This window comes from Amblyomma mixtum, chromosome 10 (genome assembly GCF_055824585.1).
Source record: "Amblyomma mixtum isolate Tamu chromosome 10, ASM5582458v1, whole genome shotgun sequence".
NCBI classification, from domain to species: domain Eukaryota; kingdom Metazoa; phylum Arthropoda; class Arachnida; order Ixodida; family Ixodidae; genus Amblyomma; species Amblyomma mixtum.
Window position 1 is genome coordinate 84,190,358 of NC_143021.1, and position 22,082 is coordinate 84,212,439.

The window sequence follows — 22,082 nt, forward strand, 5'->3', positions numbered from 1 at the left end:
TGCAATATTCGGTAGGGCATCTAGTACTGTTAGCTCTTCGCATTTATCTTCAAAGCGCAGTAGTAATGGCCTGATAGAATGTGGTTTGTTGATGAATATTCTTTTAGATGGGCACTTGGTGACAATTGGATGGCAGAGATGTTTCGGAAGGGAACGGATTTTTAAGACATATGAGCAACCCAGTCAACCACGGATATCCGTAGTATGTACAATTAAGATCCGAATCTCCAGTGCCAGGTGGGGATGTCCGTAGGGCATGCCTACGGACGTCCATATCCGGACATACGCATCGGAGATTCGGAGTATGTCCGAAGGACGTTCGTTATCGGATGGCTGGCGGATATTCGCGGACGGATGTCCGACGGGTATCCATGAATATGCCTGTAGGGATGTGAACTTACGACGTCACATACATATTTTGTTTTTCCTCGCATAAAAAAAAATGAAAAGAAATCCTATTTTGCAAACGACAAATTCAGCCGATGAAATTTTTATACCGGCAATTAGTTGCATATTTGGATTAATCAATTAACATCACTCGAATATGGTGCTGATATTAAAGAACCTGAATTAAACTAATTGCGTGACTTTCTGCGATCAATGCCCTTTTCTCTTCCAGCATTCCGCCGAGGTAACCGAGGCATGCTGCCTTCAATGAAAACTAAACTCCTACCAGAAGCCGCGCCAGGACGACAGGCCTCAAAGTCGATCCAATCCAATCCGTCAGCCACCAGTTCTGGCGCGGGTGGCACGGTGCACAACAGCGCGATCTTTGCGTAGTTTTTCGTGGCATCGTGCTTCTTTCGACCTTTATTTTTGCTACAGTATGCGGTTTGTTTGTTCTGCGGTTGCTTGGCTGTGCTATAAATGTGATCAATCACCTATGTGCTCGACAAGACCTTCTGCACCAGAAGCTTTCGTGAAATAGCCCCGACGTCGTACTGCACCCGACTCTTTGTTGCCTCGGATGAAAGAAGCGGCGTGTTACAACTTGCAAGTAAGTAACTGTGCTTGAAGATTACTTTGATGATGTTGCCGTGGGATGAGCAAAATGGTGTAGCATATTATACTCACTTGCACAACTTAATTGTTTGCACTGGAGTGGAAGTTACAAGTACGATGCGGTAGCTGCCGCAAACGTGTTTGCCCACGTTCGCGAGCCTGTCGCGAAGCTCCGTAAGCCAGTGCATCGCGTCTCTCTCGTTCTGCACTACGAAAAAAATTGAGACGAGGTGTACACATGCATGGTGTGAATCTTAAGGCAGTTGTACGTAAGTTCTTAATAGCGATAAAACAGAACGCACGAAAAGGATAATGTCGGGGCTGTGTGCGTTTTGCAGTGATTCGCGACTGATTTCTTATTTTCTTACTGTCTTTGCGGTGTGTATGTGGCCCGCCTGCGGAGTGTATTGGTGCCTAAATTATGTCATGCCATGGAAAATGCAGGTAGGTTGAAAATAATGTAAAATTCGTCTACCTTCACAGCTTATCGACTTGTTTCAACATTAGGCTTGTCAAATGGATGTTTCCAACCATCTACAGCACAGTAATTTGCGCTTAAATTAATTTTTCATCCTTTTCCTTGCAGCGTGCATGTGGTGGACAGCTCGTGCAATTGATTGTTGCAAATGTGCCACATCGTAGTGTCAACAGGTATGTATTAGTTGCAGTGTAAGTGCATGTTGCCCACTCACAACCTGTCCACTTGTTCCCTCAGGGTTGCTGCACGGACGTCACCAGCCCATTCAGAGCAACTGTGTTGTAGCTTGCGCTGCAGAGCATTGTTCTACATGTAAGTTCGAAGTGTGTTGAAATTATCAGCTCCCCTCATGCACTCTTCATCTTTTCCTTTGCAGCACGTGTGTGGACATTTCGTGCAATTGATGGTTGCGAATGTGTGACATAGTCAGCAGGTATGTTTTAGCTATGGTATTTTTTATTATGATCTTCAGTGGCAGTATCTTGAATTGCAAGAATAATGTACCTTTTCAGTGACAGTATTTTTGCATTTTTGTTTGTTTTCTAGGGAAAAACTTTTTTACAACAGATTCAACATGAGAATACAACCTGCATACAGTAACCCGTCCTATTGCATGGGACCTCTGCCAGCGTCAAGCGTGAAGAATGCCTCTTGAAGGTTGAAAGCATGCATTAATGCCTTTAATAAAATTGTTTGATTTTAAGACAACTTGCTTTGTGTTTGGTTGCTTCCTATAGGCATATGCATTTGATGTACGATGAGGCCTGTGCCTGATATAAAACACTTTGTGGGCTTGTATATGATTTAGTATATGACAGTTATTTTAGTGGCTGCAGTCACCAAGGCCTGCAACATGCCAATGTCCTCTTTAGGTCCGCGGCAGATATCCGCGGATATCCGTATCGGATGTCCATGGGAGATCTTTCCAGTTACAAATGTACCTCCGTCGGACGTCCCTCGGAGATCCGTCGGAGGTCGGCGGATCTCCCACGGATATCCGTACATCCGTTAAGGGACGTACATCGTACGTCCACTGGACGTACAGTTGTTGATTGGGAAGTAAGGGCGATTCTTCGATCCTCAAGAGCGGGCTCATTAGTTTCAACGTATAGGCTGGCTACTGGTGATGTTCTGTATGCTCCAGATGATAGCCGCAAACCAAGATTATGAATGGGGTCTAATCTTTTCAAGTAGGATGCTCTTGCCGAACCATATACTATGCACCTGTAGTCCAGCTTGGAGCGCACCAGAGAGCGATATATTTGTAAAAGGCTTGCTCTATCGGACCCCCACCGCTTCCGTGAGAGCACTTTTAAGACATTGAGGGCTTGAGAAGCTTTCTTTTTAAGGTTGTTGATGTGTGGTAGAAATGTGAGTTTCTTGTCAAAAGTTAGGCCTAAAAATTTGTGTTCTTGTTTAATTGGTAGTGCAGTGTGATTCAGGTATAGATTGGGATCGACCTGTAGGCCTCGTCGCAATGAAAAAAGAACAGCTACTGTTTTTTGAGGAGAAAATTTGAGCCCATTTCTGTCTGCCCAAGCACCTAGTTTATTTAGTGTGATTTGTATTTGTCTCTCACAGGTTGATATGCTGGAGGACGTGCATGCTATTTGTAGGTCATCTACATAAACTGAATACATTATGGACTTGGGTATTTCTTTAGCTAAGGAATTCATTTTTATTATAAAGAGTGTCGTGCTTAGAATGCACCCCTGGGGTACGCCGTTCTCTTGGGTGAAAGTCATGGAGAGAGTTGCTCCTAGGCGGACTCGGAATGTGCGGTTAGCCAGGAAGTCGTTCAAGCAGTTCAACATCTTGCCGCGGATACCTAGCTCTGCTAGGTCACGGAGGATGCCGAACTTCCACGTAGTATCGTAGGCCTTCTCCAGGTCGAAGAAGACCCCAATACAGTGCTGCTTGTGGATGAACGCCTCCCGGATGGTGTTTTCTAGGCGGACAAGGTGATCTGTGGTGGAGCATGTTTTCTTAAACCCACATTGGTGTTTATCTAGTAGTTGCCGAGATTCAAGTATGAAGGTCAGTCTAATGTTTATTACACTTTCGAAAGATTTAGCAATGCAGCTGGTGAGAGCTATTGGTCTGTAACTGCTAGGACTTGTTGGTGGTTTTCCGGGTTTGAGAAAAGGTATTATGACTGCTTTTTTCCACTCGTCAGGTATGTTTCCGGTTATCCAGATTTTATTAAAGAGTTTTAACAGTGCCTCTACAGCAGCCTCGGAGAGGTGTGCAAGCATAGCGTAATGCACGTTGTCTGGTCCTGGTGCTGTCTTTTTTCCAGAAGATAATACCTTATTTATTTCTTGTAGTGTGAGAGGCTGGTTGTAATCCTCATGTACACCTGCTCCAGATGGGAATTTTTGTTTTTCAGCTATTGCTTTGTGTTTCTGAAATGTGTTTGTGTAATTGGATGAGCTTGAGATCTCAGCAAAATGTTCGCCCAATATGTTGGCCTGTTCTTCTAAAGATGTTTGTGTCCCGGGTGCTGTCAAGAGAGGAAGTGTGAAAGGGGTATGGTCACCAGTAAATTTACGAACTTTTTCCCACATCTTCTTTGATGTTGTTGAGCTGTTTATTGAGGAGACATATTTCTGCCAAGAGGTTTTTTCTGCATTTCTTCGGACATACCGCGCTCTGGCTTTTTGCCTTCTTAAAGGTAAGTAAGTTCTCTGCAGTGGGATATCGACGCAGAGCGCTCCAGGCTTTGTTTTGTTGTTTTTTTGCTAATGTGCATTCTTTTGTCCACCACACTTTGTGTTTCTTTTGTGCAAGTCCTGTTGTTTGTGGTATAGCGAGTGCTGCGGCCGATATTATGCATTCAGTAAACTTCTCATTAATTTCATCGGTGCTAAGGTCGTCACAAAATTCCTTTTCCAGAGTGGCACTTTTTGTAAAGAGTGACCAGTCGGCAAGCTGAATTTTCCAGCGCCGTGGCCTTGTGGGGATGATTGGAGTGGATGATGAGAGCCTGATGACGGTAGGTAAGTGATCGCTGCCCATGGGGTCATTTAAAACATCCCATTTAAAATCGTTAAAAAGTAATGGTGATGCGAAAGCTAAGTCGAGAGAGCTCATTTTTGCTGAGCTTGGACAGCAATATGTGGCTTTTCCCGTATTTAAAAGACAGATATTATTCGAAAGTATAAAATCTTCGATTGTTTGGCCTCTAGAGTCGCAGCGTTCGCTTCCCCAAAACGGAGAGTGAGCGTTAAAATCACCAACTACCAGAAATGGCTCCGGCAGTTCATCGATCAGGCCTTCTAGATCTTGGCATGTTAATGTGATGTGTGGGGGAAGATATACAGAACATATTGTTATGGTTTTGTAGCTGATGACGCTAACCGCAACCACCTCAAGTTTTGTTTTCAGTTTGATTTCTTGAGCCGGGACGCCGCTTTGGATGATGATTGCGACGCCTCCCGAGAGTCTACTTGCATGTTCGCGATCACGCCTAAAAGTTGTATAATGCTTTAAGATATTTGAATGTTGTGGACCAAGATTGGTCTCCTGGAGACATAGAGCTAGAGGCATCACGGACCCTAGAATATGTGTTATATCACTGTAGTTCCTTAACATTCCTCTACAGTTCCATTGAATCGCAAATATCATGTTTGTTTTTTTGGGTGTGAATGGAACTGAAGGAATTTACTGTTCTGGGCCCGTTACCGGGGTTTTATCTTTTCTTCGCTCGTGAGAGCCGGTCCGCCGCCGCAAAGCGGGCGGAGTGGTAGTTGTATCCATCACCTCACCAGAGGTGCTGGAGGACCGCGAAGCCGCGGATGTGTTGGTGTCAGGCCTCCCCCGACGGGGGGAAGTCCTGCGGGATGCTGGCCCATGGGCCGGCACTCCCTGGCTTGGAGTTGGCAGAGCAGCCTTGGCTGTCTCTGCCTGGGGCATTGATGGCACTACCACAGGCGCGGTGGGAGTGGCCGCGGCAGATGCCGGAGTGCTGCGTGGTGCACCGCCCCTGCGCGCCACGTCAGCATAGTTTGGTTTGGCTGTGAAAGAGAATGTATTTGTCAGTGCAAAACGCCTTCTGGCTTCTTTGAATGAAATGTTTTCTTTGGTCTTAATGGTGATGATTTCTTTCTCCTTTTTCCAGGACGGACATGCCCTGGAGTACGCAGCGTGGTCACCTTCGCAGTTAGCGCAGCGTAGAGCTGCGTCACATTCCTCAGAATGGTGGTCTTTTGATGCACATTTCGCGCAAGTTTTGCGGCCGCGGCAACTCTGTGAGCCGTGGCCAAACCGCTGACAGTTAAAGCATCTTCGGGGGTAAGGGATATAGTGTCTAACATTTACTTTGAGGTATCCAATGTCAATGGTTTCTGGCAATGTGCATGTGTTGAAAGTCAGGACCAGGTGTTTGGTATCTATATCTTTGTTGTCCTTGCGGATTTTGATTCGGTACACATCAATGACGTTTTGATCGGAAAGGCCTTCCAGCATTTCTTTCTCTGTGAGATGTAGAAAATCATTATCTGAGATGACGCCACGGACAGTGTTGAGGGATCGGTGTGCAGTGATGGAGACAGGTGTGTCCCCAATAGACACTATGTTACAGAGTTTGGTGGTTTGGACATTTTCTCGGAGTTCTAGCAATAAATCGCCACTGGTCATTTTCGATACTTTGTAGCCGGGGCCCAAAGCTTCTGTTAAGCATTTCGATACCATAAAGGGGGATAGAATTCTGGCCTGTTTATCTTGAATTTCACTGTGGACGACATGGAATTTCGCAAATGTTGGTTTCTTTTTAGAAAAAAGTTCTCTGCCTCGTTCCGCACTCTTTTAAGAGAGCGATCAGGTTTGGAAAGGGGGGGAGCCATAAAATTTGATGTTTTTCGGTCATGGTGCCAGCCACCCACCATGGAGTCCAACAAGGGGACGCGACAGGAACTTGAAGGCAAGTCCTGCCTACGCCAGCTGTACACCTTAACTATAACCTAATATGACTCAACTCAGGGTAGTTGGTCACACACGGTTAACCCTCGCCGCCAGGAAAAAGAGGAAAAACGAAGAAGAGAGGAGGATACAGGAGAGTTGTAAGAAAGGAAATAGGAAAGTGAAAGATAGAGGGGAGGACAGGAAAAGGCGACTGCCGATTTCCTCCGGTCGGGTCAGGCCGGAGGTGCCGTCTACAGGAAGCTGGGGCCAAAGTGGTGTGTTGCCTCTGCCGAGGGGCCTTAAGGGTCCAAACGCTCGGCATCGGCTCAACCACCAGGATCCCCTTTTCCCCGGACACGGCGATGCCACGCACGGCTAAGCGCGGATGCTCGGGTCCGTGGTGACGCATTGTTCACCATCATCCCCCTGCGGGGATGTCCCTGCGGATGCTCGGGTTAACCCCGTGGTGTCGCCACTCACCAACGTCTGCATGCTGCAGACGCCTCCCTGCGGGGACCTACACTATTTCATTCAATCGAATAATCAAACAGAGGGTACTCAATTTGCTATTCAGAATTTTTTAAGGGTGCAACTACAGGGTGCCATCATTCACTGGTACAGGACAACTCTGGCCATGCACTTTAAACCTGTTCCAGCTTGGTCCTTACCACTTCATGGTTCTCATTCGTTGGTGCGGGTTCAGCCATTGGCAAGTCGTCAATGACAGAACTTTCTTCAATGAAGAATGGCTGGTCTACGAGACACATGAGCCGATCTGAGGAAAGTTTCAATAATCAGAAACACATGTCTTTTCGCATAGCTCTTCAGTGTCACTTTGATGCATAGACTCATTTCATAGTTCTCTAGAGGTCAAATCTATTTCCATGCTGTAAATATCAACATAAAATGTGCGTAGGTTGAGACCAATAGTGAAAAGGATGAAATGAATAGGTTTGGGCCTTTTAATTTTCAGTTCATAAAGCCAAAAGAATGCCCTGTGCTCATCATTGAATGTAACTGTGCTAGCCTTGTAAATAGTGCACTCAAAATGGACAATGCCGGCAATGCTGACGCTGGAATTTTGGGAGAATGGGACATTCAATGCTGTAGTGGGAATATTATTTCTAGTTGAACAGAATGTATATGCAAGGGAAGCATGCATGTAATTACCTGATCAATGCTTCTATTTCTCTCGAAGGTAACACAATAGAATACCAGCAGAATAAGTTGCCTACATAAGAATAACAGAACAGTGAAAATGAAAGAAAAAAAAAGCCATACCAATCTTGGTACTTAAAAGTGTGTGGAGCTCATCATTTTTTCTTCTCTCTTCCTTTAGCTCCAGCATGAGGTCCTGGTTGCGCTCCCTTTCGAGTTGTAGCTCTTTCTCAAGGCGCTCTGATTTTAACTGTTCCTTTCTGACGAGCTTTCTCTCAACAAGCTCATCATCACTGCTCCCAGAATTGTGCTGCCTTCGTTTCTTCAGTATTGATTTTTCCGCATGCTCCCTTGAAGCTTTGCGGCGGGCTTTTTCTTTTCGGCCTGTGTGTTTGAGTTGCGGTTGCTGGAAAAGTAAAATGGATATTATAAGTAAGAAAATGCATTAACTGCATTTCAACAAATTGTGCTCATTTATCGCAGTTTGTACCGTGAGCACTGACAAGGTCCAAGACTCAAACATATATGACAAATGTGTATCTGACTGAAGAAAGGCTCATGGTTGTTAGTCCTTACAGGAAGTATAAGACTGACCTGCTTTTTAAGCATGTGAGAAGCCTACAACTGAAAATATCTTACTGCTGACAGTAAGGATTCGGAGGCGACACTTGAACAAAAAAAAACAAGGCGCAAGGAATGCCTGCTCACTTGCATAGATGCAAATACCCAAAATCCCAGCCTATAAAGGCAGTCATAAATAATGAGTCGTAAAGAAAAACAAAGTTTAGAGAGAAAAAAAACATTGTGAATAAGGCCTGTCTCTGTGCATAGCTGCAGGCAGTCAGTTGGAAATCAGTCAAAATCTTGGCAACCAAGTGTATTATCTTGGCCATCATTATAATTATAGTAATGCTGCTTAGTTTTAAGCACATGCTATATAGTAGTTGTCATGTGATATCTCGCGCGGACGGGTACCACTGGCGTAATCTGCCGGTGCATGACCCTAGCGAGCCAGGCGCAACGCAGGTTGTTTTTCGCGCTGAACGAGGCCACGCCGCACGTTAAATCAAATTTTGCCGCCAGCGCCCACGTAGTTTTTGCCTTCTTAAATTTGCAGCACCACTGAAAGCGGCGACATTCACGTCGACTGCAGTCGCGTTGCTGAAGCGGATTGCCACGTTTTGTTTTATTTCTTTTGACAATTCGCGGGCTTCTTTGAAGGCTGCCAAAGAGTATAGAAAATAAACTGCGTAATTAGAGGTTCTTCTGGACGCCTTGCAATTCGGAACTAGGCCTTTCACCTGATACTCAAGCTCTAACAGTTTTTTTAATTTAATGGATTGAAATATAAAAATATCTTCATTATACTTCTTATCACACAAGTGTTCACGGTGAGGTGTAAGCTACGAGTTGGAGGCGAAATATTCTGCTTCGAACCATTGCAGAGACATAGTGGTCAACGACATTGTTGAAGTTGCGTTATACGTACGCCCCAATATAATTTACCTGGGGCTAGTAGGTGGGTCTACAAAGAGCAAACATATATTTATATATACATATACCTTTGTGGCTGCGGTTCCATCCGACTCTCCATCGAATACGGCGTCCGGGACCGCGATCCTTTTTTTCGTAAGCCGCTGCACGAGGTCAGCTTTTGAGACTGCATGAGTGAACATAATTATGACCACAAGGTTCACACTACGGATAGAAATTTTATGGGCCGAACGAATATAACACGCTAGAAACATTGTATTCGCACAAAACAATGCCTGAATGCGTGCGACTTGTGCCGCGCATGCCGACGACCTGAACGGGAGATTATAAACAAACTGAAAAATGCCAGTGTCGTCCACACACTTGCCTGCAGTGCTCCAAGGGCCGAAAGAAATTATAAACCGCGAACTTCACCACGCGGATTTCAACTGGATATGCATCAATGCCAAACGGTCGAGTAACGTAAATTCGCAGTTGCGTCATGTGTCAGCACATGTTACGAATAAAATTATATTGCATTATTATTGGATTATTATATATTTCATTCAAATTATATTGCATTCTGCCGTATGCAGGCATACGGCAGAATGCGAAAGGATTTGCACTCACCTCCTAGCTCCAGCACGTCTGCAGTATAATACCCCTCTTCGCCAGGTCGACAATCTGATCTCCAGTAGGCGCTCACGTTTTTCCTCTTGTCCGTGCGGCTGTCCGGCTTATAGTCAGTGATGAGCGAAATACTCAAAATGGCCTTGCCGCCGTCATTGTAGCGCACATACGCGTGAGTTGGCAAAGACATATTTGTTAGAAATTAACTGACGCACCGAGTAGAAGATCCTATAAAATAAAAACGCGAAGTCGGTGTGAAACAAAATTACTGCTACAAGCGAGTGCGAATATACCTTTCAAGAGGAGTTGCAAGCAGAATATCTTATATAAAGGCAACACGAAAAATCCAAAAACTCAGAGGTTTGTTTACCGCGCACCGATACCACAGACCGTTTTGCCGTTATGTCGGAATGCGAGACACAAAGTGTAGTCCCGCACTCCTCCTCGTCATGCTAGGGTCCCTAGAAATCTTGCTAGTCTGCTGCTAGCGCGGAACTCCCTGCGGAACCGGTTGGCTGCGCCCCGGATGAATGGCAGGGGGAGGGTGGGGGGGGCGCTGGGCACTTCTCGGAACGCCATGCCTGCTGCAGCTGCGGAATTTAGTGTCGCGCGCTGCTTCCTGGTCGCGAGCCCAGAATACTGTTTTTTTTTTTTTTTTGCTAAATCCAGGAACGCTGACTTGCGTGTGTGTTGGTGTGCGTTTTTTTATGGATGTGTGACGGCGTCATGTCTAGACAACGTGACAAGCGCCTCACACTGCCAGCTCAACGCGACATCTGCACTTTCCCTCGGATTTCTTCCATCTAGTTAAAAATGTGCGAAACGCATTTGTAGGCGAAGGGTCGGGTGCACGTTCAACCGATCCGAGAAGCTTGGAAAATGGACAGCCAGAGTGATTCTCTTAAATCCGTGCCGCGGAGATAACCAGAATGCACCTGAATAAAAAATCGTTTGAGAAAATGAGAATTGCCAGCATTCCAGCTATTTGATGATGACAAATTAGAGATCTTTTTATTTATCGCACCTATTTAGGAAGCTCTTATGACTTCGTGGAAGCAACTGAATCTTTTGTAAAAAGAATGAATAATCTCATTAGGATAACGACCGCGTGTGTCAAAAGCAGCCAACGATCCAATTGTGGTGATGAATTCATTGTGAACAAGGCTTCTGTGCTGGAAGCCGAAGCGTCACTTTCTTTCTTTTTTATTGGTCGGCGTCTCTTGTTTCAAGACACCGTGGCAGCCGGCCTGAGTGCGAAGTGATGGAAAGAAATGTGTTTAACAAGGATTTTTATTCTGCGCTATACATTTCTGATTTTTGGGTATATTTTCTCTGTAGTACATGCGACCTACATTGCATGTACTAATAATGCTGGGTAATGTTCTTGATGCCAGGATATTTTTATTTAAATTCGATCCTCACAAGATGGTATTACAATTCGACACGGCAGCAGTATTCAGAAAGGGGAATAGGATGTAAAAATAAGCGGGTTCTTTTTACCTTCGACTCTGGAGCACGCGCACACAATTTGTTCGAAAAAAAAAAAAAAAACGTTTGCGTCGCTACGCCGGTAACCGAGGGCTGCGCGTCGGGTAGACGTCGTGGGTCTATACAATTAGAAACTAAGCTACTTGCTTAGTATATGCTGCCTGCAAGGTGAAGACTGCTCAGTATTATGTGCTAAAACACGTTGATGACTTTGGCACGCTGGCTGATATACTGAGGTCGCAAATTATTCCCGCTTAATTGGGCCGCTGCCGGGAGAATCCTCCAGCGGAATCGGCTGGGAGTAAGACGCCCAAAAAGGGGATTGACGAGGCGCTATTCTCCATATGTCATAAGATCGATCCTTGCAGCACTAACAAAGCTGGAGATTTCCTCAGCCGATGGGGACAGCGCGTTCAACGCGTTCTTCTGCGCTTTGCGTCTGGTTGTCGTCCGCTTGTTTTCTGCTCGCCGAGTATGCAAATACGGCTGAAAGAAAAAAAACGACGTATATATCTAATAACAAAGCACTATAAGAAACTTGAGAGGGCCGACCTTACATAGCTATAGAGCAGCTGCACAGAGGAAATATAGCGGAGTTATATGATGCTGCGGTGTCCGTGTAGACATGCAGCAATGTGGCGTGGAAGCCGCGGCATAGACGCGTTTGCCTTTAAATATTGGTGTTTTGTATTCGCTTAAGCAGGAAGAACTGAGGCATCATTCGTAAGTTCTATTTTCCCTACTATCCGACGCGACCGATATAGTAACAACGCATTTGGTGCCAGTCTGAACGGCATGATTGTGCCTCTAAACATCGGTGTTTTGTGCACTGCCGCACCACAAAAAAAGCGAAATGGATCAATCACGTGTGTGAGCTTGCCATCGACATGAACCGAAGAGATACGCGAAAGAGACAGGCCGGCCACGCGTGGCAGGATTGACAAAATAGCTAGCGCGACGTTCTTCGACACCTCATTTTCAAACAAGCGCGTGAGCGCCCGTTCGTGGCGTACCTTAATTACTGCCGCCGAATGCAGGGCTACCAAAGGTGCGCTCCATCTCCATCTGCACGCACTGTCGGTGTACGTTTGCGTCAGTATCGTCGGGGCGCCCATTCAACGGGCTAGGCTTTATTTTGTGTAAAAAAAAAAAAACAGGACGGTTACGATCGTACGTAACGCGAGATTCAGCGATATATCTGTTTAGCATTTAGTTTTGGGGATATTATGGTGTAGTGATCATGCAAGGGATGTACCCCTGCACTGGCAGGCGGCTGTTCCTAAGCCACCCGTAGGCTTATGTGACTCAGCTGGTTGATCGTGATAAGGTGAGCGCGTTAATGAACGGTGGGTGCGTTAATCATATCAAAATGTTTTCCATTTTGCACCACGTCAGAAGCCCGCGTATTTAATAACAAAAAAAATTAACGTCTCTAATGCAAACATTTTTTGCGGAAACCATCTCTGAGAGTCAGAAATTAAAGTGGCTATAATAGCCGTAATCCGCACGCCAGCAGACCCAAAAATCTGACTCAGAGAACAATGCCATAAAACGGAAATATTAGCGTGTGAAAGGACGAACAGTGATCAGACAATTAAGCAACATTATCAGCTTCGTGGTGATATGGCAAGAAGTTTTAGGTACCCAAACTAGATTAGGCACCATGAAATGCACAGTACTTCGCCGAGGCACTGTAGCCGAGGATGGTCTCCTTGTGTTTTTGGTTTGTAATTACGCGTAAGGCATTATTATACATGGAGTACCAGCTAGTATTCTCTTACGACCGCTCAAAAGTTTATAATCGCTATAATCGCATTTTTTTTTTCGTCCAGAATCGGTTTCGTTTTCAACACTTCAATGAGGACCGTGAAGTCAACATGTGTTTCCACGTCACATGAGACATGCACATTAGTTGTCATTCTGGCAATTGAGGAAGGTTGATGTCAGCACTGCAGTAAATTAAAACGAAGCAGCGATTATATGGACATTATATGGAAGATGCTACTAAGCATGAATCACCATGTGTTATTTCCCTACGACCATGCTGTTTCGGTTTTGTTTCAACAGCCGAACGATGGCTATGACGTCAGAGGGGGGCTCAGCTCACTGAAATGAGCCGGCTTCATGGAGGTAAAAAAAAGGAGGAAGAAAAAAGTTTTTCTTCCTCCATGGCCGGCTCATTTGAGCGGCTCACCGGCTCACTTAAATCTGCAACAGTGAGCCGGATGTTTTGAGTGAGCCGTGCTTCTTTTGGAAAGAGGAAGCCGGCTCTCTCTCGTTCACACTGAGCCGTGCCCGTGGACGTCCCGAATCGTTCCATCGGAGCTGGGTCTTCTGGTGGTAGTGGTTTACGTTTAAAAAAAAAAATGAAGCAAAAGAATGTTGCCGGCCGCGGCAATTGCTATCTAATCTCTTAAGCACCCGAGCTGCAGCAGGCGGAAATGAAAGGGAAAGAGAGAGGATAGTGAGGAGAGGGGAGCGACAGCAAGAAAGGACAAGGGAGAGCTTTGTACACTATTTGCGATTCCGCGCTGTGGAGCGAGAAGGCAACTGCTCTCCTGCCCTTCCTGGCAAGAGTCGCAACCAACCCCTTACCTTCGGCTGTCTTTTGAACCGCTCTTTTTAGAGAACGAGTGAGCCGTGACGCCGTACGTGGTTCATTCATGGAGGAAAAGTTTTTTTTAGGAGAAGTTTTTTTTCCTCCATGGGTGCAGTTAATTCTGGAGAGCCGGCTCTCTCTCGTTCAGTGAGCCGTACCGCTCCGTTCCCTTCGGAGCCGTCTTCTCGCTAAGCATTGGCAAAGAATGGCGCCGTTCGTTGACCGCTGCTGTTCGAACGATGTCTCACGGTGGTAGTGGTTTATTTAATAAAAAAAAAAAGTGAAGCAAAAGAGTGTTGCCGGCCGCGGCAATTGCTATCTAATATCTTAAGCACCCGAGCTGCAGCCGGCGGAAACGAAAGGGAAAGGATAGTGAGGAGAAGTGTAGAGGGGAGCGACAGCAAGAAAGGACAGGGGAGAGCTTTGTACACTATTTACAAAATACAAAAGTAATCAAGTTCGCGCCACTCGCGCGCTAATGTCCAAGCATTATCCGAAAATAAGTGCGCGCGAGCGGCCACTGCGCACAATCACTTACACAAGAAGTAAACTATGTACATAGCCGCGCGCACGTAGCGTCCTGTCTCGGACTAACGATGTCTCACGACTCTCACCGATCTTGCATCGTGTGTTGATGCAACACTTCGAAGTCATTTTTCTTCGAAGGAATTAGTGAAAATACCTATCGCTATAATTCACTATAATTGATTAACTAATCACTGTACAATCATCAAATTGGGTGTCGGGGTTGTATTTTGTCCCCTGTATCTGATGCTACCATTAATTTTCTCCTATCCTGATTAGTTGGCGCGTTATTCGTGGAAGAGAGCGTTGCACCGTACGTGACCTTAGCCGCGAGTATATCAGCCAAAAGAGGTTTTCGCCTTAAAAACGCGGGTGCCAGCGGCAGTGCACACGCGGAAACAGCTGAAGGCGAGGGGGTGGTTGCGAAGGAAGAGAATGCAGTTGCTTTCTCGCACTGGCGAGTCGCCGATCTACACATTCTGACCACAACCGGCTCTCGCCCGCGCACCGGGAATGTCGGAGTATAAACGCGCCTTTAGGCACGGTCAGCACGGGCACGGCTCACTGAACGAGAGAGAACCAGCTCTCCAGGAGAACCGCCGCTCACTTTACTGAGCCACGGCTCACTCGCTCTCTAAAAAAAAAAAAAAAAAAGCGGCTCAGAAGAGACGGCTCGCTCCTGAGCGACCCATCTCTATATATAGTAGGTGCGTCGCGAGTCTGCTGCCTTGGACACTTGCTGGATATTCGGATATTCATCGTTCTTGAGCAGTCTGCAGTATGAGTTCTGAACAGGAGAAAAAGAGATGCAAGACATACTTCGAGGACGGCAACTCGTTCATCCTCCCACGCTCGACGGCGTGCTCGAGACGACGCGCAGCTTGGTTGCCCGAACAGCCGAGCTCCGAGGCTAACACCGGCCCGTCAACCTCCTTCGCGGTGCCAGGGGCAGGAGAAGCGAGTCGCATGCACGATTTGGCAGAACTGGCGTCGGGACAGCCAGAACATGCATTTTCAGAATGTACAGACTCAGAGCAAACTGAAGGCAACACTCCGCGGCTGGCGCAGCCCGCATCGCCTTCGCCGACTGAGGACGCCAGCTCATTCGCGTCGTTCTTGGGAGACTTTGGCGATGAGACGCTGCCAAACTCGACTACTACCAAGGCAACAGCCATAGTACTCATTATGGCTTTCGTTGTTGCCCACGGGCTACCATGGACCGCACTGGATGATCTCCTGAGGTTAATCGAGGCCCTCTTCGGAGCTCCCCAAAAAGTTCTTCCAGCAAGTAAGTACCTATTCCGCAAGCTTTGGGCCCACCATGCTACTGAACGCCACTACTTCTGCGATACCTGTGGAAACCCCCTAGCCCGTTCCTCTAGCCAACTGCACTGCTCAGTCTGTACAGTCACAACTACCGTGTCTCGCATGAACAACAAAGGGCACTTTTTTACTACATTCAGCATCAGGGAGCAAATTCGTCACATAATATCGAAAACTAAGGACTCATTGGCTGCAAACCTTGACAAGATAAAAGAAAAATTATTGACTGGATCCCGACACATTGAAGATATCACCGATGGAAGAGTATATCAAGATCTTCGGAAGAGCAGTGCCTTTAACTGGGGGGATCTTACCATTGTTTTTAATACGGATGGCAGCCCATTGTACAAGTCGTTGAATTCCTCTGTGTGGCCGATACAGTTCATCATCAATGAGCTGCCCCCTAAAGAACGCCTGAAGAATGTTGGCATAGCAGGACTTTGGTTCGGAAGCAAACATCCCGACATGGTTCTTTTCTTGGACAAATTTATCGACAAAGTCTCGTCTTTTGGGACTTTAACGTGGCAACATGCATCAGGCACAATCACATCTGCAGTCCATGCCATATGCTGCTGTGTCGACTCCCCTGCACGAGCCCTGGTCTGCAATCAGATGCAGTTCAATGGGTACTTCGGATGCCAGTGGTGCCTGGCCTGTGGTCAGCGTGAAGAAGGTATGTTTTTACTCTTGTGATTATCATATTGGTTATACATGTGGACTGTGCAATGTGTGTATATAATATGACACGAGCGCTTGATAAGAGTTAGAAATGCTGACCTTTCATCATCATCATCATCATTTATTGAACCCTTAAAGATCCCGTCTGGGACATTACATAAGGGGGGGGGGGAAGACAGTGATGTGAAACAGTCATACAAAAGCATGTAAGCATAGAAAAGCATAACAAAAGAACAAAAAATAACAAATAACAAATTTGACGGGAAATTAGCGTCAGGTGATTCAAATAGAACAGAATATATATGGCAAAGCAGTAGTATATAAATTATACATTAAAAAGTACGGAAATGAAATAAGTGGGAAAACACTTGGGGGGGGGGGGGGTGCCGCAATAACACAAGCAGTTCAAATTGCACTCAGAGCATCGCGAGGGAAGTAGCTATAGTTGGATCAAGTGGTCTGTTATTGTGAATACAATAACAGACCACAGACCACAGACCACAGCTGCCTAAATCTGGTGGGATTAGTTTCGATGACAACGGTTTCAGGAAGATTGTTCCATTCCTCTATGGCGATGGGAAGGAAAGATTTGTTGAAAGCGTTGGATGAACCATGCAACCGCTGAATGCTGAGGGAGTTGAATAATTGGCGAGATGAGCGTAAGGGAGCAGATAACAAAGTTTGGCGTAGTGCAGGGAATTTAAAGTATAGTTTGTGGAAAAGACAAAGAATTGATACTTTTATGCGGAATGCTAATGGTTCAAGGCCGAGAGACGATTTTAGGTTGGTAACGCTGTGTCGAGACGAATACTGCGACGTTATGAAGCGCGCTGCCCGATTCTGGATAGCTTCGAGCAGTTGTATTAAGTAGGCCTGGTGAGGGTTCCATATTGCTGAGGCATATTCCATTTTAGCGCGAATGAACGTTTCGTATGCTTGTTGTCTGATTGATGGGGGGGACATTGATAGTGATCTTCGGATAAAGCCAAGTGCTCTGGAAGTGCTTGCGCAAAGTTTGATAATGTGGTCTGACCATGTTAATTTGTTCGTTATTTCGACGCCAAGGTACCTGTAAGAATTCGTTACTGACAGCGCCACAGAGTTCAGGGAGTACTGGAAATTAGTAATGGAACGTTTGCGTGATATGTGCATGCATTTACATTTCGAAATATTAAGCTGCATGAGCCAGTCGGAGCACCATTTCTGTATTTTATTTAGGTCGTCCTGTAATAATTCCTGGTCAGTGTTATCAGATATTCGGCGATAAATGACGCAATCATCCGCAAAAAGACGAACAGATGACGAGATTCCAGATGGCAGGTCGTTGATGAAGATTAGGAAGAGAAGTGGAGCAAGGACGGAACCCTGGGGTACACCGGAGATAACTACGGTAGTTGCAGATGCGTGATTAGCGATGACGGTGAACTGCGAGCCACTATATATGGTTTTCTTTCAGAGTAAGTTGCGTCATAGCGTGCTGTGCATGTGCTGAAAGCAAACTACGTAAACAGGGTCTATCGTAAATTAAAAGGGAACAGCTTTCCAATTTTCCAACTTTCTAGGGAGCAGCTTTCCGCCGCTTTCTGCTGGCAGAAAGCAGCGCTTGTGACGTTTCGGGCCAGGTGCGGCAGTTCAGCTGTCGTCAGCAGCTTTGTTCATTTTTCAATTTGTTCAATTTGTTCATTTTTGCTATTCTCGCGTCTGGTTGCCACCATCATTTGTATTATAGCTTGTGCAACTTGCTGTAACAGCTAAATTAAACTTCTGCTTCTAATGTCTCTGCTCTTTCAGGGGTGCTCCGCTACACAGATACGGAACGAGCTACAGAGAGGACATCCCAAGGTGTGCTCCAGAACATGAAGTTGGCTTTGCAGCTAAAAGTAGCAGTGAATGGGCTGAAGGGGCTGTCCCCCCTTGTTGACTTGCCAAACTTTGACCTGGTTCGCGGCCAAGCAGTTGAGTACATGCACTGTGTCCTGCTGGGGGTCACAAGGCAATTTGCAGATCTGTGGTTCGACACATCCAATTGCCAAGAGACATTTTACATAGGTAAGGCTATTTTCCATGCGTATACAATGTGACATAATTATAAGTATGTTGACAGGGGCAGCCATAAAGGTGTGGTTGACTTCTGTGACTGATTCTGACTCATGTTATATGTTAGAGAGTCAGAAAAAAATATATAGCTTAAGGAGTTTGTGCATAATTTACCCTAATGGTGCTCCCGTAGCACCCCCTGTAGTCCATAGATCTGAATCGGGCAAAGGCAAGGTTTCCTCTCACCTTTGAGAGACTTAAAATGCTGACAATGCAAAATTAGCTCTATGGCATGGCGATAGCAAAGCAATAGCTGTATTTATTGGACAGAGGCTGTTCTTTGTGATGATTGCCTTGCAGCCAGAATTTTGGGGTCTGTTGCAGCATACAGGGTGAAAACTTTTCAGTGGTGTAATGACAAAGAATTGATGTGCTTTCCAAGTAAAGAGAGTTATGGTGACGCATTTTTATGATACAAAGGCATTGACATAGGGCCAAAGAACGCCACGGCACAAGGTATTTTCGATTACTCAAGGTGGGGTCAAAGACCCATTTCCAAACATCTCATCCCTGATAAACCGAGCACCAGACCAAGGGAAATCTTGTGCCCATTGTATCACCGGTGGGTACCCTGCGGCACTGGGGGATTGAACCTCGCACCTCCCGCATGGGAGGTGGATGCTCAACTACTTGGCCACCACTGTGGTCAAGAGAGTTAGGGTTTGTTAATTTTGCAAACTAAAGCATGCCCTGTAGCTGAATCAGTGGTCTGGTAGTTTAAAGTTTTGCATGTGTGGGGCGAATATGAAAGGTAAAAATACCAAAGCTGTTGGTGATTTGCTGATGACATTCCCTTGCTGAATCAATCAGGAGATGAACTGCAAATCACGATCAATGAGTTAGACAGACATAGTAGAATGGTGGGTCTAAAGATTAACACGCAGGAAACCAAAGTAATGTTCAGTCTAACAAGGGAACAGCAGTTCACATTTGGCAGCAAGTTGCTGGAAGTGGTACAGGAATACGTCCACTTAGGGCAAGTAGTGACCGCTGATCTGGATCATGAGAAGGAAATAACTAGAAGGATAAGAATGGGCTGGAGTGCATATGGCAGGTTCTCTCAGATCATGAATGGCAGTTTACCAATATATCCCTGAAGAGAAAACTGCACAACAGCTTTTTCTTACCGGTACTCACCTGCGGGGCAGAAACGTGGAGGCTAACAAAGAGGGTTCAGCTTAAGTTAAAGACAACGCAGCGAGCTACGGAAAGGAAAATGATAGGTGTAACGTTAAGAGATCGGAAGAGGGCGGAGTGGGTAAGGGAACAAACGCGTGTTAATGACATCTTACTTGAAATGAAGAGGAAGAAATGGGCTTGGGTAGGGCATGTAATGCGAAGGGAAGATATCAGCCGGTCGTTAAGGGTAACGGAGTGGATTCCAAGGGAAGGCAAGCGTAGCAGGGTGCGGCAGAAAGTTAGGTGGGCGGATGAGATTAGGAAGTTTGCAGGCATAGGGTGGGTTCAGCTGGTGAAGGACAGGGAGGGACATGGGAGAGGCCTTTGCCCTGCAGTGGGTGTAGTCAGGCTGATGACGATGATGACGATGTGCCTGAAGAGCTGTTTGCAGACTTGGCGGTTCTTTAAGAGATAGCTGTTATGACACTTCTGATTTAAAGTGCCAGGCCCAAGCTTCTGCTTTGTTTCTTGCTTATAAGCATACTGAAGACAAATTTCAGTTAGCATTGCTGGACTACAATGGTCTATAATGACAAGTGCTATGGCCACTGAAAACAGAGCTTTTATAAGCTGTAAGAAGTAAAAATATAAAACGCATATACCATCAGCACCAGCCACTTTTGCAAGCAGAATGCAGTCATCAGAGGCCTTTTAAGCAACATATGTGTTTTGTGCTACTGCGCAAAACTTAGCATCTCCCAAAAGAGCCATGGCATCAATTTTTACTGATAACGAAATTCGGATGGAATGACCCTCAGATTCCCCTTAATTTTGTACCTCCTTTGTGCTTAAAGTAATATGTGCACAAGCTGTTTTCAGTGTGGGTAATTTTTTTTATTTCAAGACATGAAAATCTCTTTGACAAGGCATGAAAGCTGTGTATTTTTGATATTATTGTTCTGGTCTTTCACACTGAAATTCTCATGCAGAATTTATGTAACACTCTGTAGGTAGTCCATCAGTCCTGGCAAAGGTGGATCAACGCTTGACAGCGATACGGCCGCCTGATGTTGTGACACGGCTGCCTAGATCGTTACATGAAAGAGCCTTCTGGAAGGCAGCTGAGTGGAGGCATTGGCTCTTATTCTACTGCCTGCCATGCTGTTGCGGCATCCTGCCACTTCGGTACTGGAACCACTTTTCCCTCCTCGTGGAATGCATCCATCTTCTGTTAAGTGAACGACTACGCCCTGAAGACCTCACACGTGCTGGTAAGCTTTTTTATCAGTGCTGCCAAAATGAAAAGCATTGCTCTGAAAAGTGTGGCCGGAGTGTGCTTGTTAAGAACCACTCAAGAAAAGTAAATGAAGTGACCGAGTTCTGCGATTTCACCTGGCTAGAAGGATAGATCTGAAATTGCTTTTTGAAAGAATATGGGAAATGAATATTTGGCTTATTTTGCTATCAGAGTCAAGCCTCCAGTTTGACTTAATACTTGTGTAAACATCAAGAAAATTTTGGTGGAAACTTCTCTTCCCACGGCTTCATGTGCAAAGTGGGTTGACATAAAAATAATTCCTGCTCCTAAAAACTGTCCTACAATGGGCTTTGACAGCTTTTAGACTGCATGTAATTTTGAAAAAGAAAAGTGAGACACTTTCTTTTGCATTCCCAAGCCTCACATGATATGCAGAAAACTCTACACAAACAATGTTTTATTTACTGAGCGTGCGGGCGCGATTGCCTCAGCGCTGTGTAGTTTTCTTCGAATGTGCGCTGAATTTTGTGACAGTTGTAAATATTTTTTTACTTTATTTTTCTCACAGATGACATCCTTCACAAGTTTGTGGAGCGAGCCCTGGGGCTCTATGGTGTACGCTGCATGACATTTAATGTGCATCTGCTTCATCATCTTGCCAGCAGCGTGAGAAACTTGGGACCCTTGTGGTGCAATTCTGCATTTGTCTTCGAGGGGGGAAACGGGGAGATAATGAAGTGTGTCACAGCAGCAAAGGGTGTGCCTAATCAAATCATTGAACGAATCTCCATGGCCCAGTGTCTCACTGAGTACCTGATCACAACTCCACCAAATGCCAAGGTTTTAGAACTCTGCCAGGAGATGTTGGACCATAAGCGAGTTCTTAACACACAGGTTATCGACAGTGTTCGAGTGTTTGGCGTGCCACGGTCATTTGCAGTGCTGTCAGACGTGGAGAAACTTGCCCTAAACGCACTGTGCAGCGGCTTTAACTCTGTGGTAGAACACTTTCGTTTTTTCTATTGTGGCACAATCTTTTGGAGCTGCCAATACAACAAAGCGAAAAAAAAAGATTGTAGTGTTTTTCAGGGCAAAGATGGCAGCTGCTATGTGATCAACCGTAGCGTTCAAGTTTCGTATGGGTTTGGAGAAGAGAGGCTAGTGCTACTTTGCAAGAAGCTTGTTGAGATGTCAAGTGAAAGTAATTTCCCTCCTCACATAAGAGAGTGCTTCTTTTCTTTAGGACACCCTGTGACTGCCTTTTTTGTTTCAGTTATTGAGAAGCCTTGCATACTCATAAATTTTTGTGACGAAAACAAACTGTATGTCTGCACTGTGCCGAACTTGATTGA

General features: G+C 45.6%; 1 protein-coding gene and 1 long non-coding RNA gene across 4 annotated transcripts; both read left to right on the forward strand.

The window, feature by feature from the left end:
* The first annotated feature begins 684 nt into the window (after window positions 1-684).
* LOC149326317 (uncharacterized) lies at window positions 685-2,188 on the forward strand. 3 transcript variants are annotated; one of them, XR_016286346.1, is made up of 5 exons: window positions 685-997; window positions 1,589-1,653; window positions 1,718-1,792; window positions 1,857-1,913; window positions 1,999-2,188. It is a non-coding gene; the product is annotated as an uncharacterized LOC149326317 (long non-coding RNA). The 3 variants fall into 3 exon arrangements; XR_016286345.1 differs by having other exon boundaries at window positions 2,027-2,188; XR_016286347.1 differs by having other exon boundaries at window positions 2,048-2,188.
* Window positions 2,189-15,035: 12,847 nt separating this feature from the next.
* LOC149326318 (uncharacterized) lies at window positions 15,036-22,010 on the forward strand. The gene is made up of 5 exons (XM_089564534.1): window positions 15,036-16,251; window positions 18,048-18,305; window positions 20,483-20,743; window positions 21,299-21,593; window positions 22,004-22,010. The coding sequence occupies exons 1-5, from the start codon at window positions 15,036-15,038 to the stop codon at window positions 22,008-22,010; spliced, it is 2,037 nt and encodes a 678-aa protein (XP_089420660.1).
* Window positions 22,011-22,082: the final 72 nt, after the last annotated feature.

Bases quoted from the DNA above. Each gene is read 5' to 3' on its own strand.
- LOC149326318 (XM_089564534.1), top strand. From the start codon at position 15,036: ATGAGTTCTGAACAGGAGAAAAAGAGATGCAAGACATACTTCGAGGAC. The intron at 16,252-18,047 runs GTATGTTTTTAC...CTGCTCTTTCAG, and splicing joins CTGTGGTCAGCGTGAAGAAG to GGGTGCTCCGCTACACAGAT. The intron at 18,306-20,482 runs GTAAGGCTATTT...AACACTCTGTAG, and splicing joins CCAAGAGACATTTTACATAG to GTAGTCCATCAGTCCTGGCA.